The sequence below is a fragment of the Myotis davidii genome, unplaced genomic scaffold, assembly GCF_000327345.1.
Source record: "Myotis davidii unplaced genomic scaffold, ASM32734v1 scaffold405, whole genome shotgun sequence".
NCBI classification, from domain to species: domain Eukaryota; kingdom Metazoa; phylum Chordata; class Mammalia; order Chiroptera; family Vespertilionidae; genus Myotis; species Myotis davidii.
The window spans coordinates 185926-206510 of NW_006296048.1; the positions used below are offsets into that span (position 1 = coordinate 185926).

Below are 20585 nucleotides of genomic sequence, written 5' to 3' on the forward strand. Positions count from 1 at the left end.
AACTCCCCAATCAGCCCTGCTCTGAGCCCGACCAGGGGCTGCACCTAGGGATTGGGCCTGCCGTCTGCCACCTGGGAGCAGGCCTAAGCCAGCAGGGCGTTATCTCCTGAGGGGTCGAGACTAGGAGAGGGCACAGGCTGGGCTGAGGGACCCCCCCTCCCCCCCCGAGTGCACAAATTTTTGTGCACCGGGCCCCTAGTACTTTAATAAAATAAAATGTTAATTTAAATGTTAAAAAAAAGAAAAAGAAAAGGGTTAATTCTGTGGTCCGGACCAAGTCTTTAATGTTAAAACTGGTTTAAGCTTTGGTAATCTTCAAATTGAGTATACTTTGGCAGCACTTTTGAGTGAAAGCTCTCAAGAATTTAACTGAGAGACAGCTTTGTGACACCCTGAGGGCTCTGGGGTGGTTCAAAGATCTATACACTCTTCCTAAAAGGAAATATTTTTTAACTAATTTAGACTGATTCAATATCATTGAAATTGCACAAGGAAGCTCTGTCAAATAAAAACTAACAACAGTATCTATTCAGACACATATACTTTGTTTTCAATGTTTGATACACCTTCTGAAATAAGCCATGGGCCACGTTATTTTTTATATTCAAATTGATTGTTGTACTAAAAGGTTTTTGTCTCAGAATGCTATAGAGTAAAGGTTTTATCAATTGCATTTTAAACAAATCTATAACCATGCCACTTTTGAATTTTGTCATATTGGACAGCCATTGCTTTACTTTGGTGCATTTAAGTCTTTAGAAAAACCCATAGAAAGGACTCTGATTTACTCTAAATTCCAGGCTTTTAAGCAGTCATATCTTTGAACTAAAAGGGGTTTGTAGAACTTCAGGGAATTATTAAAAGTGTATATAGAAAGTGGTACCCCCTTTGAGCATACCTAAGTGAAATATATAGATGAATACTAGATATTCAGGGGTAAATTTAAGCTTAAAAGGGGGAAATAAAAATCTCTTCCACCAGTACTCACCATTAATAAAAACTAAGAAGGTGTGCATTTTTCCTAAACTATTCCCTGCAAAGTCAACTAGCATGTCCCTCTCCCAGGCATTTTTGGGGGAGCAACCAAGTTGGTTGCCCAGTTTAAAAGAAAATTATATCTCTGAGGTGGCATTTTTAAGGATTGGAAGTAAAACAGCAGAAATTAAGGTTCAGTAGAAACTAAGAGTTAAGCCAGTGAGCAGGGAAGTTTAAAATACTAAATTTGGCTAGAAATAGATTCCATCCTTTCTTCAGAAATCAGGCAGAGGATAAATCCTTTAATGACGAAGGGGATACAAGGGTTGGCGACCGGAGTTGTTTATACTTTCCCTGGATACTGGCTGAACCAGGGTTCTGGGTATTGTGGAAATTCTCTTAATTCCTCATCTTAGAGTAGATCCCTAGGAAATTCAGTTCAGTAGGTACTTCAAACACATTACAGCCAACTCAGGCCCTTTTTAATCAAAGACAAGGGCTTGTCTGAGAGCAAGACATAAGGTACACTTCCCCCACAAGATAGGGAGGCAGGAGGGCGGCTTGTGTGTGAGCTTGGGTGGCCACCACAGTGGCAAGTGAGGTTAGTCTACCCGGCAGCCTTGTTTGCGACCTTCTGTGGGCAAGGTACCCCTCACTCCTAGATTCAGAGTAGGAACTCCCTTCAGCCTTGGCCAGGTGGGGGATGCCGCACTGGCAAGGACATCTTGGTGAGCACAATGGATACAGGAAACATCCTTGTGCGAGTACAATGGATACAGGAATCACCCTTGTGCACTTCTTTTTCTTTCTTCTTCTTTCTTTCAGATGGGAAGCATGTCATCCACACTACATAAACACAGCCCCTGGATGCATCCTCAAAAATTAGGATAATTTGCCCTAACCGGTTTGGCTCAGTGGGTAGAGTGTCAGCCTGAGGACTGAAAGGTCCCAGGTTTGATTCCGGCCAAGGGCATGTGCCTTGGTTGCAGGCACATCCCAGTAGGAGGTATGTAAGAGGCAGCTGATCAATGTTTCTCTCTCATCAATGTTTCTAACTCTCTATCCCCCTCTCTTCCTCTCTGTAAAAAATCAATATAATATATTTTTTTAAAAATTAGGATAATTTGACCCACAAATCTTAAAAAAATAATGCCTGATTTTTCTCTGCACTCAGGTTTAGCCTCAATACCAACTAGCAAATGGGGAAAGTTGGCCCCCAGAAGGAAGCATCAAGTATAACACCATCCTACAATTAGATCTTTTCTGTAGGAAAAATAGAAAATAGTTGGAAGTCCCATATGTCCAGACTTTCTTTATTCTAGGGCAGTGGTCAGCAAACTGCAGCTCGCGAGCCACATGTGGCTCTTTGGCCCTTTGAATGTGGCTCTTCCACAAAATACCACGTGCGGGCATGCACGTACAGTGCGATTGAAACTTTGTGGCCCATGTGCAGAAGTCAGTTTTCGGAAAGGAGATAGATGAAACAAGTATACAAGATGAGTGTGGATGGGAGAGTTGGAAGGGGTCGACCTCAGCGAACATACCTCAATCAGACTGAGGACATTTTTAGCAAAGGCCAGCTTAGGAGTACCCTAATTAAGTTAATAACAATGTACCTACCTATATAGTTTAAGTTTTAAAAATTTGGCTCTCAAAAGAAATTTCAATCGTTGTACTGTTGATATTTAGCTCTGTTGACTAATGAGTTTGCCGACTGCTGCTCTAGGGGACAAGCCAGAGGCAGGTGGAAAACCATAAACTCGTTTCTTCACTCCTGACAATAACAACCCAAAGTTCACCGAGGGAGAAGGCGGAGGCCATGCCCCCGCCTAGGAATAAGCCAACATTAACTTGCCCCAAGACAGATGAAGGATCTGATCATACTTTAGCCCAGATCCCCTTCTCACCCTGGGACATGAAATAAATTAAAAGTGATTTAGGAAAGTTCTTGGAAGACCCTAATATATTAAGATCTTCCAAAACCTCAAATGTTTGACCTCTCATTTAGAGTCATTATGCTCATATTAAACCTGACCCTCTCAGCTGCTGAAAAGCAAGGTCCTGAAACTGAGAGGTGGAAAAGAAAGCACTGCCAGTTCCATATTATGGAAGGCCTCGGACGTAGTAAAACAAAGCCTATTAATTACTCTAAATTAACCACCATTCATCAAGGGGCTGACGAAAACCCCCTCAGCTTTTTAGAAAGGTTCAGGGAGGCTTTGGTTAAGCACACCAACATTACCCCAGATTCAGAATTGGGACAACTAATTTTAAAAAACAATTTTATCACTCAGGCTGTCCCAGTCATCAGGAGGTTGCAAGAATTGGCTATTGGTCCTAAGACTAATTTAGAGAATCTCCTGAAAGTTACAACCTCTGTGTTCCACAATAGAGACCAGGATAAGGAAAATGAGAAACAGGAGAAGCCAGGCCAAAGCCAAGGCTCTTGGTCTGTGCTTTGGGTGTCAGAGCTCCAGGCAGAGCCTGGAGGCGAACCGTCAGTCCAGCTTACCTGCTACAAATGTGGCCAGGTCGGACATATACATATACGCCCGAGCTGCCCCAAAGGATGTGGTAAACCCCCAAAGCCCTATCCTGTCAAGGAAACCACTGGGAGTGGGACTGCTCCCAGAGACTGAGGTCCCTTGGGGTGGGGCTGGCGACCCAGCTGGCCCCACAGGACCAATGGGGCTGAGGGACCCCCAACCCAGCTCCTCAGAGGACTGCCACCTCCACCCAGGAGCCCTGGGGAAGCCTGATAGTGGGGGGCAAGGAAACTAATTTCCTCCCTGACGTTGGAGCCCCTTCCCTGTACTCCTCCCAAACCCTCGGTAAATCATCCTCAGAGGCTGTAGTCATTACAGACATGTCTGGAAAGCCAACAAAGAAATATTTTTCTCAGCCTTTAGGGTGAAGCTGGGGTGAGTTGCCTCTTTCCCATGCCTTCCTGATCCTGCAGAAAGCCTCACATCCACTTCAGAGACAGTATCCTCTCAACCCTGAGGCTCGAGAAGGACTCAATATTCTAATAGTCCATCTATTTCAGAAGCCCAAGGTTTATTGAAACCTGTCATAGTCCTTACAACACCACCATCTTAGGGGTATAGGAGCCTAATAGAGGAGGAGGACTAGTTCAGGACTTATAACTAGTAAATAAGGCAGTGATTCCTTTCCACCCAAGGGTCCCTAACCCTTACACTCTACTTGCCCAGATTCCGGAGGACACAAAGTGGTTTACAATACTAGATCTCAAGGATGCCTTTTTCTTATGTACCCCTACATCCTAACTCAAAGTCCCTATGTGACTTTAGAACAGCGGTTCTCAACATGTGCACGACCCTTTTGGGAGTCGAACGACCCTTTCACAGGGGTCGCCTAAGACCATCAGAAAACACATATATAATTACATATTGTTTTTGTGATTAATCACTATGCGTTAATTATGTTCAATTTGTAACAATGAAATTGGGGTCACCACAACATGAGGAACTGTATTAGGGTTACAGCATTAGGAAGATTGAAAACCACTGCTTTAGAAGATCCCTAATAATCAAAGCGATCAGCTAACATGGTCAGTACTGCCTCAGGATTTTTGGGAATAGCCCTCATTTATTTAGGCAGGTCTTTAAACAACTCAAAAGGCTCCTTTTACAGGCCCCAGCATTAAGTCTCCCAACAGGTCAGCAGCCTCAACTCATAAATCCATGTTTCAAGTGAGCCTTGAATGCCAGCACAGGAGGAGGACGAAAATGTACTGTCATCAACTGAATCACCAGATTCCTATTTGTGTGACCCTCTAGGACCAGAAACTTCTCTTTTGATGGGATCCTAAAGAGTTAATGAGTACCAGATAAGTAACATACTCTGATATTTCTAGATAAATCAATCTTTTCATCTTTTTAATAGTTCTTATTCTGTCTTTTTTTAAGTATCACCTAAACCCTCGGCTGGTACCTGAAGAAGACCTTTTCTGCCCTTGCTGGGACCTAGAAACCCCATAAGATGTTCCTACTTATAGCTCCTTTTTGTATCCCTGACATAGCAAATTTTTCAGCCATTCTGGCTTCCCAAATCCCTAACTACTAAGTATGTTATAAGCAGCCAAATTCAGGGTCAAATAATCTCAACTGGATATTTATCTCCCATATCCCTAGAATAAAATGTACTAAATCTTAGTCTATAGGACAACGTATGCTACCACTACCACCAACCAAATCAGGACCACTTCTCAAATTTCTGAGAGTACTGACCAGAATTTTAAGGACATCCAGAAGTCTATAGTCTCTAACACACATGGTCCTTACTCACAGAGAAGCCCTTGGTTAGCTGAACAGAGCAGAGTCTGTGCTATGGATAACACTTCTTGCTGCAAGCAGCTTAGCGAAAGGCAAGACCTCACAATCCCTTTCCCTAGATGTCCGGGTACTAATTAAAGGTATGATGCCATCCCTATTAGCTAGCTCCCCTTCTAAGACTCTTGTTCATGCTGGGGTTTTTTGTTTGTTTGTTTGTTTTAAAATACATTTTATTGATTTTTTACAGAGAGGCAGGGAGAGAGATAGAGAGTTAGAAACATTGATGAGAGAGAAACATCGATCAGCTGCCTCCTGCACATCTCCTACTGGGGATGTGCCCGCAACCAAGGTACATGCCCCTGACCGGAATCGAACATGGGACCTTTCAGTCCGCAGGCCGATGCTCCATCCACTGAGCCAAATGGGTTTCGGCCATGCTGTTTTTTATTATTCATCTTTAACCATTACCTGTTTATGTTTCATATCCTCATATTTAGAAGTCTAAAGCTAAAATGGTCCTCCGCATAGAACTGCCAAAAAAGGCCGCTACATGCATTGTCCATGGACCCTTACACTGCCCACTTCCAATGGGACCCTGACTGCCAACCCCAAACTACGACCCCTTTGCCAACAGGAAGCAGCCAGAAAGACCCAGCATCCCCTGTCTCCAATGGTAGCTGGAGCTTTCTAATTGAAGGGGGGGGGGGGGGCCTGGAATAGGAATGTTTAGGGGTGAAATAGGCAGGTTTAGAGAATTTTTAAAAATTAAAAGGGTCCATAGAAAAAGCACAGGCTATGGAGCTGCAAAAAGTTACATTTCTATAAGACAAAGGAAAGGCAGAAGTTACATTTCCATAAGACAAGGGAACTAGGAGTTGTCAAAGGTCTATATTTACAAAATAAAGGAGGGCCTTACCTATGTGAGGTTTGACCTTTGAGCTCAGGAGTTGCTATACTGACCAAGTCAAAGGGGAATAGTGGCCAATCAGAGGGGATAATGAGGCACAAAAACTGCAGCCTTTATAAACTAGGGAAAAGGAACTCAGTGGGACTCTTTCCTCCTCCCCATGTGGGAGTCTGTATTTGTCTATAATAACAAAAGCATAATATGCTAATTAGACCAGATGTCCTTCCAGACATCTTTCTGGACAACCTTCCAAATGAAACCAGGGGTTCGAGAGAAGCCCAATGATAAAACTGAAAAATAAATAAGGAATGTTTTATTGACATCTAAATTGCTGAATAAGTCTGAGTTTTGTTTTGATAATGCAAATTCCCACAACTGCCACCCAGCTGTGTGAAAATTATCACAATTCATCTTAATAAAAACTGACACAGTATCAACACCACAACTTTAGTGAAGTCAGAGTAGGAATGGATACAATGGATCCAATCAACTGATCCTCTCACCTCACTGAATGAGCAACAGGAGGGGTTGGCAATTAACTACAGTGGATCACTGAGAACCACAGACACTGTCTTAGCCTACACAAACAAACAAAAGTTTAAAGGAATTCCAAGTTAAAGGAGTATCTTGATTTAAAATTTTTAATGGATGAGATTAAATAGATACAAAAAAGAGCAAGTAAAAATAGAGAATTTCTTCAGATTAAGGCAGAAATGACAAGGCATCATACTACTACATTTAAGAAATAAGATTTAATCTAAATGTAAAATACAACTTTTCTCTCAAAAACAAATGCATTTACTATGTCCTTTATTGGAACAAACAAGTCTGCAGCTGAAAATGTACAATTAAAAACTTTCAGACAAAAATCAACAGGTACAGTCAAGTTAAATTGGTTTTTACTAAAGTAAATAAATTAAAATTGAGTATTCAAGTTCAAGAGCATATTTTTTTTCTTTTAAAGGTAATATTCCATTTTAAAACTCTATAGTGAACTGAAACATAAAAACTTCAAATAAAGCTTTCTTTAACACCTGAAGTAGTAGCATAAAATCCAAATTGGCTATATTTTTTAGTAACATAACTAGAGGCCCAGTGCACAAAATTTGTGCACTCGGTGGGGGTGGGGGTAGAGGTGGGGGGGTGCTCAGCCTGGCCTGAGCCCTCTCACAGTCGGACATCCTTAGCACTGTTTCAAAGGCAGGAGAGGCTCCCGCACCACCGCTGTGCTCGCCAGCCATGAGCCGGGCTTCTTCTTGACAAGTGCTCCCCCTGTTGGAGCACACTGACCACCAGGGGGCAGCTCCTGTGTTGAGAGTCTGCCCCATGGTGGTCAGTGTGGGACATTACGACCGGTCATTCTGCTGTTCGGTCAATTTGCATATTACCTCTTTATTATATAGGATAAGTATGTATTGATATTTTCAAATTTATGATATAACAGTAAAACCTCATATTAGATTCATTATAGAAAAGTGATTATTTTCTATTATTATATACACTAATCAGCACTTACCTAGAAAACCAGAACACAAAGCAATAAGGAGGGAGTTTTAATGCACATACAGGAAGATAAAAATCATTCGTTTTATTTTTAAACTAAATTTACTGGGTAGACAATGGTTACTGTAATAAGATCACATAGATTTCAAGTATACAGATAATGTATCATAGAATATATGATATATATGTACATATATATCATATATATGTGTATGTATATATATATATGTGTGTGTGTGTGTGTATATATATGTGTCAAATATATGGTGATGCAAGAAGATTTGACATTGGGTGGTGGGCACACGAAAATTTCATTCTCATTAATGGCCAATGCCAAGTACCACATTAAATATATTTTAATGTATAATTATAAGTCCTTATTTAAACCATACAAAGTCATAGGAGTCTCTATCTCATCCCTCAGGTGTGAAGAGTAGGGATAAGTGAAGTTAACTTGCCCAGGCCACACTTACTAAAACGAGAGAGCCAGGCTCCATTCAAAGCTATCCCTGGCCTCAAACTGTGGACTGTTCTAACAATAACATAGAAACTTAGCATCTGTTCAAGTCAGAACTAATTGACACAAAGAAGTAATACATTTCTAACTAGAAATTCTGAAAAGAAAAATGAACATTCTGTTTTTGATGTGCTGTAACTAATAAAGTATAGGTTAGATGAGCTAAGTGTTATAAGTAAGAATAAGTATGACCATGTTAATCTTAGAAGGGAAAGCCAAGCTCAGATAGTGACTAAATAATTAAGTAAATGGTATGGAATTTTCAAGACCTTCAAAAGATAATTGCTAGCTACTTTACAAGACAGGCTAGTTAAATACTTTATAAAAACTTTAGTTTTTATTTGAGAGGAAAATTAATCAGTATGTGCATCTGATGCAAAAAACAAGCTTTATATCTCAATGATTTTTCTATATTAATGTGACAAAATAAATACATATTTTCCAAAGAGGTCTCTTTTATTTTAACTCTAACCTTTCTTTTTTTTTTTTTTTTGGTTAATCCTTACTGGATGATATTTTTTCCATTGAGCTTTATTTTTTTAAATATATTTTTTATTGATTTAAGGGAGGAATGGAAGGAGAGAGAGATAGAAACATCAATGATGAGAGAGAATCATTAATGGGCTGTCTTGTACTCAACCCCTATTGGGATGGAGACCACAACCTGGTCATGTGCCCTGACTGGGAATCAAACCATGACCTCTTCGTTCATAGATCCACACTCAACCATGGAACCACACGAGCCTGGCTCCATTTAGAGAGAATGGAAGGGAGGGAGGAGAAAAGGAGAGTGAGAGAGAGAGGGAAGGGGAGGGAGAGAAGTAGTGAAGGAGAGGGGGAGAGAGAGAGAGACAGACAGACAGACAGACAGACAGACATTGATGTGAAAACAACACATCAATTGCTTCCAGAATGAGCCCTACCAGGCTGAAGATACAAATAGCAAACCAGGTATGTGCCATAGGAAATAATTTTTTCTTTCTGAAAGTAGTAATAATTGTGATTTAAATAAGGAAGTTATATTTGACAGTTAAATACGGATGAATTGAAATTATATGTATGAAGTGAAAATAGGTTTCTAGGTGAAAAAAATTAATAGTTCTGATTGCAGATCAATTAACAATTTTCGAATAACATAAAAGATGATGACTAAAGAGAAACGGCATCAGGGGGAAGATAAGGCTGCCTTTTCTATGCATCTATAGGGTATCCCCCAAACATGTATACATACTTTAACAGTTCATAAGTTACTTAATTTTCACACCTTTTGAGGTTTAACTGATTTGTAATAATGGGTGTAGCCAGACTAAGCTTTGAACAAAAAAAAATTATCCCAAAGTGCCACTAGACTATTTTTATGGGGATACATAAAAAAGTTTAAGGTACAAAACCTGCAACAGTGGACAAATTAAGGACACACATATACTGAACAAAATGGTTCCTGATGTTTGTAATTTCATTGCTTCAAGTTATCAGCAGTGCCTGGACCAGAACAGTTATCAGTTTGAAATCAGGCATAGATTCTTCTAAATTTTGAAAATGAACTGTATGTTAATAAACACTGACTTTATAATCATTTAAAGTGCATATATATTTTTGAGGGAACACCCTGTATTTGTCTCCATTTCTGGAAATAAGCAGTGGTTTAAGGATGAGCAACTACATGCCAATTGTCACTGGTGCCCCATTCAAAGACCAACACCTAACCTACTCTAGAAAACAGCCTTTTAAAATAGGCCCAGTGAGATCTTTATTAAAAAAAACAAAATGATTTCATTATACCTCAGGCCATAACTATACCTAAGTGGATTTAAAATTTTCTCTAACACTGACTTCACATTTTTCCTATTTTCCTAATTATATTTTACTAGAGGCCCAGCGCACAAAATTTGTGCACTGGGGGGTGGGGAAAAGGGAATGTCCCTCAGCCCAGCCAGCACCTTCTCCAATCTGGGACCCCTCAGGAAATGTCCAACTGCCAGTTTAGGCGGCAGTCGTACAACCCTCTCAAAATCCAGGACTGCTGGCTTCCAACCATTCACCTTCCTGCCAGCCTGATCACCCCCTAACCACTCCCCTGCCAGCCTGATTGACAACTGACTGCTCCCCTGCTGGCCCGATTGCCCCCAACTGCCCTTCCCTGCTGGCCTGGTTGCCCCCTACTGCCCTCCCTTCCCTGATCGCCCACAATTGCCCTCCCCTACTGGCCATCTTGTGCAAGGGTGTGATCGTCAATTTGCATATTATTTCTTTATTATATAGGATATGAGTTGATATGCATTGTGTTGTGGGGTTTTTTTGGATACATAATTCCAATCTGTATTGTACCTTAGACTCCTTGACTTTGAAATCTAAACCAGAAAGCAACACTGACATATGTGTCACTTTTATAAAACTAAGTACAGACCTCAGAGATACTGTAGGGTCAGTTACAACCAAAGCAATAAAGCAAATATCACAATATAAAATGAGTCACATAAATTTTTTAGTTTCCAAATGCATATAAAAGTGTTTATACTGTATTATAATCTAGCATATATACAATAGCATTTATGTCTTAAAATGTACATAATTTGCCCTAACCAGTTTGGCTCAGTGGACAGAGCATTCGGCCCTCAGACCAAAGGGTCCCAGATTCTATTCCAGTCAAGAGCATAAACCGCCAAAACCGGTTTGGCTCAGTGGATAGAGCGTCGGCCTGCGAACTGAGAGGTCCCAGGTTCGATTCCGGTCAAGGGCATGTACCTGGGTTGCGGGCACATCCCCAGGAGGAGATGTGCAGGAGGCAGCTGATCGATGTTTCTTTCTCATCGATGTTTCTAACTCTCTATTTCTCTCCCTTCCTCTCTGTAAAAGATCAATAAAATATATTTTTTTTAAAAAGAGCATAAACCTCAGTTGCGGGCTCAATCACCAGCCCTGGTCAGGGCATGTGCAGGAGACAACCAATTTATGTATCTCTCTCACATGGAGGTTTCTCTCTCTCTCTCTCTCTCTCTCTCTGTCTCTCTCTCTCTCTCTCTCTCTCTCTCCTTTCCCCCTTTCCCCCTCCCACTTTCTTTAAAAAAAAATCAATGGAAAAATATCCTCAGGTTAACAACATATCCTTAGGATTAACAACAACAAGAAAAATGTACATACCTTAATTCAAAATACTTTTTATTGCTAAAAATACTAACATTCACCTCATCCTTCAGTGTGTCATAAATTATTTGTGGGTGGAGGATCTACCTTAAATTTTAAGGAATGCAATAGTCGCAAAACTCAATAAAGTAAAGTGCAACAAAACCAGGTATAGTAAGACTTCACTTAACATCATTGATAAGTTAATGGAAATGTGATAAAAACAACACATTTACCACAGGCTAATTGCTAAATATGAGTTAAGTTCCCACCACATCTCATCAACATTCTAACAAAATAAGGTTGAACAAAACTATCCTATATAATAAAAGGGTAATATGCAAATCGACCAAACAGCAGAACAACCAGTCAGTATGACCTGCACTGACCACCAGGGGGCAGACGCTTAATGCAGGAGCTGCCCCCTAGTGGTCAGTGTGCTCCCACAAGGGGAGTGCCACTCAGCCAGAAGCCCAGAAACCAAACTCATGGCTGATGAGCGCAGCGGCGGTGGCAGGAGCCTCTCACACCGTCGAGACAGTACTAACGATGTCTGACTGACAGCTTAGGCCCACTCCCCATGGGGATTGGGCCTAAGCCATCAGTGGGACATCCCCCGAGGGTTCCCAGACTGAGTAGGCACAGGTCGGGCTGAGGGATCCCCCCCTTCCCCGAGTGCACGAATCTCGTGCACTGGGCCTCTAGTGTTATATAAGGACCTGCTATATTCCTATAATTACTTGGTGTTATTCAATTAGTTTTATCACCAAAATTGAGGTGGCCCAAGTAGGATTGGAATTTCGTAAAAGGGAAGTTATTCTTGGAAATTTCACCTTACATCCTATGAATATGCAGTTTTGCATACACACTAGATAATGAGCAATTTCTTCACAAGTTCCACTCAATTTCTTCCTTTCTCCTATACTGAATTGCCTAATTTGCCCTTACAGACACCATGAAGATGATGAAGTTCCCTTTATAAGCAATCATCACATTTAAAATCATCTTTTCCCACAAGCCAGTTTCAATAACCTAATTTAGACAATACTTTATCAGCTCACAGAGTAGCTATTATATAACTATATCAACATATATCTATGATTTCTATTATAATTCTGTGATTTCTTAGTTATCACTCCACCATGACTACAAATAAGTGAAAAAAAGATTTAACCTTTGAGATAATTTAAAATAGAAAGACTTAGTCCTGTTCATCTTTGTTTACTTTCACTTAAAAAAGGAATTACCACAGGTTAAATGCTTGGTAAGGTATGTAACTGAATGAGAAGAACCCACTGGTAAACATTTCTGAGAACAAGGAAGATGGGTGTTTCTGAGCACCCTGCCTGTGCTTTCACTCCTATTGTCAGCCTACCTCTATGAGGCCATTACTAGGTCGAAGAGGAAGCTTAAAAATACAACACAGGCTTTGGAAAAACAACATTAGTTCTGTTCTGTTTCCCAATACGAAAACCAGTAATGCCTATAGGGTTTGTAAAGAGTTTGATTTTATTAATCCTTTTGTCCCTTATATAGGAAAGCTACAGGAGAATTTCTTCACTGATTGTCAAATTAACAGTTTTTAAAAATGATGTGGCTGAAAAATAATTTCTAGTTCTGCAAAGGGATACTTGTATACTTAAATGCATTCTATATATCAAAACTAAACACCTTGGTAACCAGTAACTGTAGTGGATTCTGTGAAATGCCTTCCATTGAATTAATCTAGAGTATGTTTATTTTTCTCTTATTCCCCTTTTGCTTTAGGCTTTTCATCGATTTATTTTATCCTAATATCCTTTCACACTGACATAGGAAATAGATGACAGAAAAGAACATGTGTGTCATTGAGATACTGGTTCAAAGTTGGTACATAAACAATTAAGTCTCCTTTGTATAAGTTATATTTCACAGGTGGTTAAAGACACATTAGTATTAGGAAGCTATAAGCCATTCATTTTATATTATTTTTCTAGTTATGATATAAGTGAAAAAATGATTTAACTCTGAGATCATTTAAAATTATATATTTTAAAGGAAAACAAAAACATGAGCCATTTTGAAAACAACAAAGCTTGTTTAACTGAAAGTTCTTTGAAGAAATATCAATGCTTCTCCAACATTTAAAAGGTGAAAGAGAAGAGGAGGAAAAAAGTGAAAGCAGTTACAACTCTGTGAATATAACACCACCCCCAAATTCAAGATGAATTTCACAGCTTGTAATAAAACACTAACATTCAAGCCTCAGACTCTGGGCTTGAGCTCGGGCTATATTAAAGTTTCAGCATCCAGACATTCCCTAAAGAGATGAAATCTGGACTTGCCACAGTTAGGAAGATACAACAGGAATGTAGTACAATTGTTCAAATACCCATCACATGCTTGTATTTAAATTACATCTGTTTGTTACAACACATGATGCTTGTAATTCCTTAGCCAGAGTTTAAACCATGTTCTAAGTCCTCAGTCACTGGTCTAAGGCAACTTTTCAGCCTTTCCTTCTCACAGTGTAAACAAAGTTAAAATAGCCCAGCCTATATTCTTCAGTGGTTGGGCATCGCCCTATGAAACAGGAGGTTCCGGTTGGGGCACATGCCTAGGACAGTGATGGTGAACCTTTTGAGCTCCCTGTGTCAGCATTTTGAAAACCCCTAACTTAACTCTGGTGCCATGTCACATATAGAAATTTTTTGATATCTGCAACCATAGTAAAACAAAGATGTATATTTTTGGTAATTATTTTATATATTTAAATGCCATTTAACAAAGAAAAATCAACCAAAAAAATGAGTGTGCGTGTCATAGGTTCTGACACGTATGTCATAGGTTCACCATCACTGGCCTAGGATATGGCCTCGATCCCTAGTAGGAGGCCTGCAGAAGGCAGCCAATCAAAGAGTTTCTCATTATTGATGTTTCTATCTCTTTCTCCCTCTCTCTTCCTCTCTGAAATAAAAATATATTGGAAAAAAATATTGCTGGTGGGTCACTAGGAATAATAGTGAGTGGCACCACTACTACATAAAATAAATACTTCACCATGTAATCATTAGGTGGGTAGATAAATGAGAATGTGGTAAAACTTCCACAAGTTAAATGTGTATGGTTAGTGTCCCTGGGAAGGACCTGACGCACTTTGCCTATCCATAGCAGAAGCCCATCAACCACTAGATGCAAAATCAATTCATAATATGTATTTGAGTATATTAAAACAAAATAATTCTTTCACAGAATAAAGCAGCAGAATGAGAGAAACTCATATAATATTTTAAGTTTTTAAGGATATATGATCTATAAAAGGATGAAGTCATATTAACAAACAATATAAAATTTTCACATCTGAATGTGCAGATATTGAAGAGAAGGAACCATAGGTCACAGAGTAGGAAGTAAGCTATAGCTTGTCTTACTTTTTAAAATACCAAACATAGTCATAAAAATCCTACAAAATTAAGGAACTAAATAAACATAAACAATAAGCTCTTGCCCTCAACTTTGCAAATTCATCTGGAGTTCTGACACTAAAGTCTATCATTGATTTATAGCAAAGTAAAATGCCTGTACAGATGTAATGAACAATAAATTTATTTGGATAATTTGAATGCTTGATTTCTTCATCAGCTTAAGTGCCTTCTGTGATTATGATATATACATATGAATTAAGTGGCAGTTGCCACAAATGAAAATATTTCCATTAAGCATATGCTAAATCAACACCACTCTATATCTGAGCATAAATGAAGATAAAACACTCCACATTATGATTCAATTAAAAACCTCCAAGATACATTACCTGCCGCCTCGAGCACTGAAAGGCACTACATGGATTCCCAGAGGCCCTCCATCGTTGGGGACGTGTACGAGCTTTACCATATCACTGTGAGACAATGATGAATGAGGGAGCATGAACATGGACTGTAAACAAACCAAACCGAAACAACAAAACAAAACAAAACAAAAAAACAGACAATAACACAGAGACACAATAAACAACAAAAGAGAACAACAACAAAAAAAATCCCACCAAGCACACAAGCATGTACATACACATTCTGGAATATAAGCATGGTGATGAAGGCAACATTAAACACTACATACCCGAACACTAGTCTGACGGCATGGAGGGAGAACAATCATCAGAAATAACTACATTAAAAATGACACAGAACCATTTCTCTGGGACCATACTCTTCTGTGTAATATAAGTACGCATTTTCAAGTCAGATCTCTAGATTTCCAATGAAAAATTTCCATCCCAATATCTACTTCAAGGACAATGAAGATTAACTGAATAAAGGTGTTCCAAGCTACAGAGCACTTTATAATTTACAAAGAGCTTGTAAATATGTCACATCAGTGACCCTTCCAATAATCCAATAAAGTTAAAGTTTTTACTCCTGTGGACTGATGACAGTCCAGATGTAATCCAGCAATCCTGACTTCCCACCATTCCATAACAGTTTAAGTTGCCATTTCTTAAACCACTGCAAGTGCAGGTTATGAAACTCCTTTTTCAAAGCCAATAAATTTCCAATAAAAAACAAATCATTTTCATAAAAGTGTTTGCAAATGGACATTAAAGTAATGAAGCTATTTATATAAAGTAACTTCTATTATATGAAGTTACTTCTATTATATAAATAATTTACTATTAATATAATAAGCCCAAGTTTAATGCAAGCTGGTATAATTTAGAGAATGTAAACTTTCCAAACCATTTAAATGAGATTTCACTTTCTTTGTAGATTTTGTGTGCGTGTGTGTGTGCGTGCGCGTGCGTGTGTGTGTGTGTGTGTGTGTGTGTGTGTGTGTGGCGGGGGGCGGGGGATGGGAGGTACTGCATAGAAATCTAAGCAGTACTTATCGAACAAGCAATATCTGGAAATAGTATTTGAATTAAATATCTAGTTTAAGTAACACCAACAACCATAAATGATTATCAATGGATTTGACAAAGGTCACAATATAGTTCTTATATATATAATGGAAAAATGCCAATTCTTAAACTTCCTAAATAAAAGCCTGAGGTCATCCTATGTACTATGTATGTTCTGGTTATATAAGACACAGGCTAAAGAAAAATAAAGATAGGAATATTGAGTGAAAACAAAATTGAAAATATGTGCATAGATTTAATCACACATACTAATTAGGACAAAATAAAAAAAATAACTATATTAAAGTAACACTAAATGGATTTTTATTTTAAAAAATATTTTCATAGAATTTTATAACTTCCTATTTTAGATACTATTTACAATTTACACATTTTTTAATGATTGGTTTGTCCACTAAAAATAGTGTAGTTACTCTAATGATTATTGCTATTCTACATTTTCTCTAAAAAGAACTATGACATGGCAAGTATTTCTTACAAGAAAATACTTAGTGCTGGTTTCTCTACATCCAAACATAATCTGATTCTAGTGCCTAATCTCACTGAAAAAGTTCTTAGAAACTTTTCTTGGAAGACCCAAAGAAGAAAGAGTTCAAATGTTAATGTGAGGTCTAGATCCCCTAACTTTTACTGATAGTCAAAGAAAAAAATTCAAAATGACTGACCTCCCTGATAACCCCTTCCATTTAAACATGCCAATATTTAAGATAATTGTACAGTTGTGATAATAATATAAGAAAATTTTACTCTGTCCTTTCATACTTAATATCATATTCAGGTCCCTAACCTATTACCTATAATTTTTCAAATGCCTTTGAGAGATTCTATTTTTTCAAATCAAAATATATATGCTAAAATAGCTAATGCTTATATGATTCAAATAGTTTTCCAGTTAAAGTATGTTTATAATTTTTTTTAATTAAGCTAAGTTGCACAACAAATGACCAAAATACTGACGTACAAAGCAATCAAAATTAACAGTTGAAGTGCTGTAAACTCAGCAAACATTTTTAATCAAACACTATTTTATATTATAACTTAATAGTATTGGCTAAGGCATGAAACTCAGGACAGAGACATGTGAATTTCCATGCTATTCTTTTTTAGATTAGATAATAACACAATCGATGAAAGATGCTCTTTGGAAAACAAACTAATGCAAGGCATGTTTTTAACTCAGCACAAACATCCTACACATGCCATATGTTTTTGGAACACTTTCTACCATCAGTGATGCTGCAGGTATATTAAATATTTAATTAAAACCATCAGTAACTTACTCCAGAGAAAAGTTGGGAATGTTCTCCAAACCACTGTCAGCATGTCCAACAGGTTCAACACGACTGTTGTCTTCTGTCCCATCCTCATCCTAAAAACACGACACAAAGAGAAGCACAGTCTGTGTTAGATCTATTTCTAAAATGTGAAAGAAAGCTGGATAAACGTGGAGTTTGGCAGGCATTATGATCATATTATAATTAGGTATTTTCTCTACTGAAGATGACTTTTAATAATAAGATGGGTATGTATATATGAAAAGTTGTATTTCAAAGCAATAGTCAACTGATTTAGCATTTCCCGGGAGGTGAAAAAGATACCAATGCAATAAGAACACATTAGAACTTCTATTTAATGTTAACTTTATCATTTTTACTTCACTTTTTGGTGTATATTTTAGGAAGTAATTACATGTTACTACAATGTTATAGTATATTAATATACCAATATATTAATAAATATATGTACATGACACTGAGTATGTATGTTTAAAATTCTTACTAATCTAAACCAGGAGTCCTCAAATTTTTTAAACACGGGGCCAGTTCACTGTCCCTCAGACCGTTGGAGGGCCGGACTATAGTTTAAAAAAAAAACTATCAACAAATTCCTATGCACACTGCACATATCTTATTTTGAAGTAAAAAAACAAAACGGGAACAAATACAGTATTTGTATTTGCATGTGGCCTGCGGGCCGTAGTTTGGGGACCCCTAATCTAAACAGTTGAGACTATTATAATCCTTAATGACTACCAAAATTTGCAAAGTCATATTTGTCAGTCCCTAAATTCCACCAACACAGCTTGGCATAATGACTTTGCAGTAAGTACAATACTTGACTCGAATCCTTCATCCTATGAAATATCACTTAAAATTACTGAGCCAACTGACAAGAGTTACCTGAAAAGGCATTAAGATCTTAGTTTTAAAGAATCACTTCTGCTTACTTCTGTTAATGAAGGACCAAGTAAAAGGTAAAGCACACAGAGCAACATAATCAACACTCACCTTGGTATCCTTACTTTTACAAAGGCAGTATCATGTAAAGATTATGTTCCAACATGTTGTACAAATTGGGATTGGGTAAGATGCTGATACTCCAAAAGGTGCCATGTGGAATAAATGTGATGGTTTATAAAAACAAATGAAACATCACCCAAGACTATACCTTTTTTTATATAATCGTGGTCATTGTTTTTTCACTAGGGAGTTCACTAACAGTTAAGCTGCCTTCTCAGGATCATTTTGAATAATGATAAACATGCCTGACTGACATCAGTGTCTTCTTAACCAAATTAGAATATTTAGGAAAGACTCAGCGTTCCAAACACAGTGGCTAAGAGGCTCTTGTGGGCTTTACCTTGGACCACAGTGTTTTGGGCACCTACTAGATACTCTGTAAATACCTTGCTAATAGAAACAAAACCATACATAAATACAATTTACTTAATCGACTGGTATTTCTTGGAATTTTATGTATATAATTAATGTACACAAATAACATGTGAAGTTTATCCTTTCAACTATATAAATTAGGTAACAGTAATTTTATACATGAACTTATACAACCACCTATAAGAGATTCCATCATTACCAAAAATTTTATATGTTTAAACATGTATTTGAGAGACGCATAATAGAAATGTGAATGCTGTCAACGGAGACATCAACCAACAAAATGATAAGCAAAGCTTATATGTCCAATTCACAGTGTCAAACAATACTACAGATTATTGAAGCAATATTAAGGCAAAGTAAAGCAGTTGATAATGTCCAACTGACATTTCCTCCTAGAATAGAATTTTTCTGAGTTGTAGATGGGCCCACATAGCCTCACTGGTAGGGCCTCTGCATAAAGCTAAGCTACTTCAAGATATGACCCTGTGCTTTTAGAGGCTCCAATATGCACTTCTTAGTCATTCACCTCTTTTCAGCACCAGCTTACATTTCAAAGTTAACCAACATCTTGAACCTGCCTAAGAACCACACTTTGAAATAAACAATTCCCAAAAGTATGCTTTTCCTTTGGGATTGAAAATAGGGGAGGAGAGCAAAGTGACTAAATCAGATTAAAAACATAAAGAAAATCTTACAATTTAAAGACACTTTGTTTCAGTATGTATGAATAATTTAAGCACTACTGAAATACCACAATATATGAGCAACTGGAACACCTATGTTGCACTATGAAAAGCAGTCATATAAATGAAATGCCCCAAACGACAGTGGTAAACAGTTACTGGTAATCTACACACTCATTGTTCCCACAGTGGCCATTATCAGGCCTCCAAGAGTGAGTAGAATATTATTTCATGAAGCTGCATATGATGTTCAGTTTAGGTTGCAATACTCACTGACCTGATGCTGGGCTGCAATAATGGTGGGAGCCACAACTTAGAATTTCCCAATTTCTGGATGTGGAAATATTAGCTCCTATATTGCTTTAATTTTTGTTTTATACTTTTAAAAAGCAGTGACTGAACATAGTTAATTTTAACAAGAGTTATACACTGAATTCCATTATAAGCAGTCCAGTGGTCCTCCCTGATCTGAAGGGGGTACATTCCAAGACCCTCAGTGGGTGACTGAAACCACAGAAAATTCTAAACACTATATATACTATGTTTTTTGCCTATAAATACATATCTATGATAAAATTTAAATTACATAGTACAGTAAGGAATTGACAAAAATAATAAAATAAAATAATTAAAATATACTGTAATAAGATTTATGTGAATGTGGACACCCTTCCCCCTCACATGAGGGATCTGAAAAGCGCCTAATGGGCAGGGTGAGTATACAGCCTAGAGACACTGGACAAAGGAGTGAGTCATGTCCCAAGGGGGACAAAATGTGAACACCCACAACTTAAAACTTATAAATTGTTTTTGCTTTTTTTCAATTAAATCTTTATTGTTCAGATTATTACATTAGTTACTCTTTTTCCCCACCATAACTCCCCTCCACCCAATTCCCACCGCACACTCTGCCCTCACTCCCCACCCACTGTCCTCATCCATCGGTGCATGATTATTGTCCAATCTCTTCTCTCACCCCCACACCCCTTTCCCCCCCAACAATGGTC

The 20585-nt window shown here is 38.1% G+C and overlaps 1 protein-coding gene across 16 annotated transcripts in view; it reads right to left on the reverse strand.

Annotated features, from left to right (window-relative positions):
• PARD3 (par-3 family cell polarity regulator) overlaps positions 1-20585 on the reverse strand; it is a 621610-nt gene that overhangs the window by 177527 nt on the left and 423498 nt on the right. For all 16 annotated transcript variants that reach the window (XM_015568620.1, XM_015568617.1, XM_015568619.1 and 13 more), the window contains 2 exons: positions 17498-17586; positions 15114-15197 (listed from right to left, as the gene is read on the reverse strand). In XM_015568620.1, coding sequence (XP_015424106.1) covers positions 15114-15197; positions 17498-17586 — 173 coding nt within the window. The remainder of the gene's footprint in view (positions 1-15113; positions 15198-17497; positions 17587-20585) is intronic.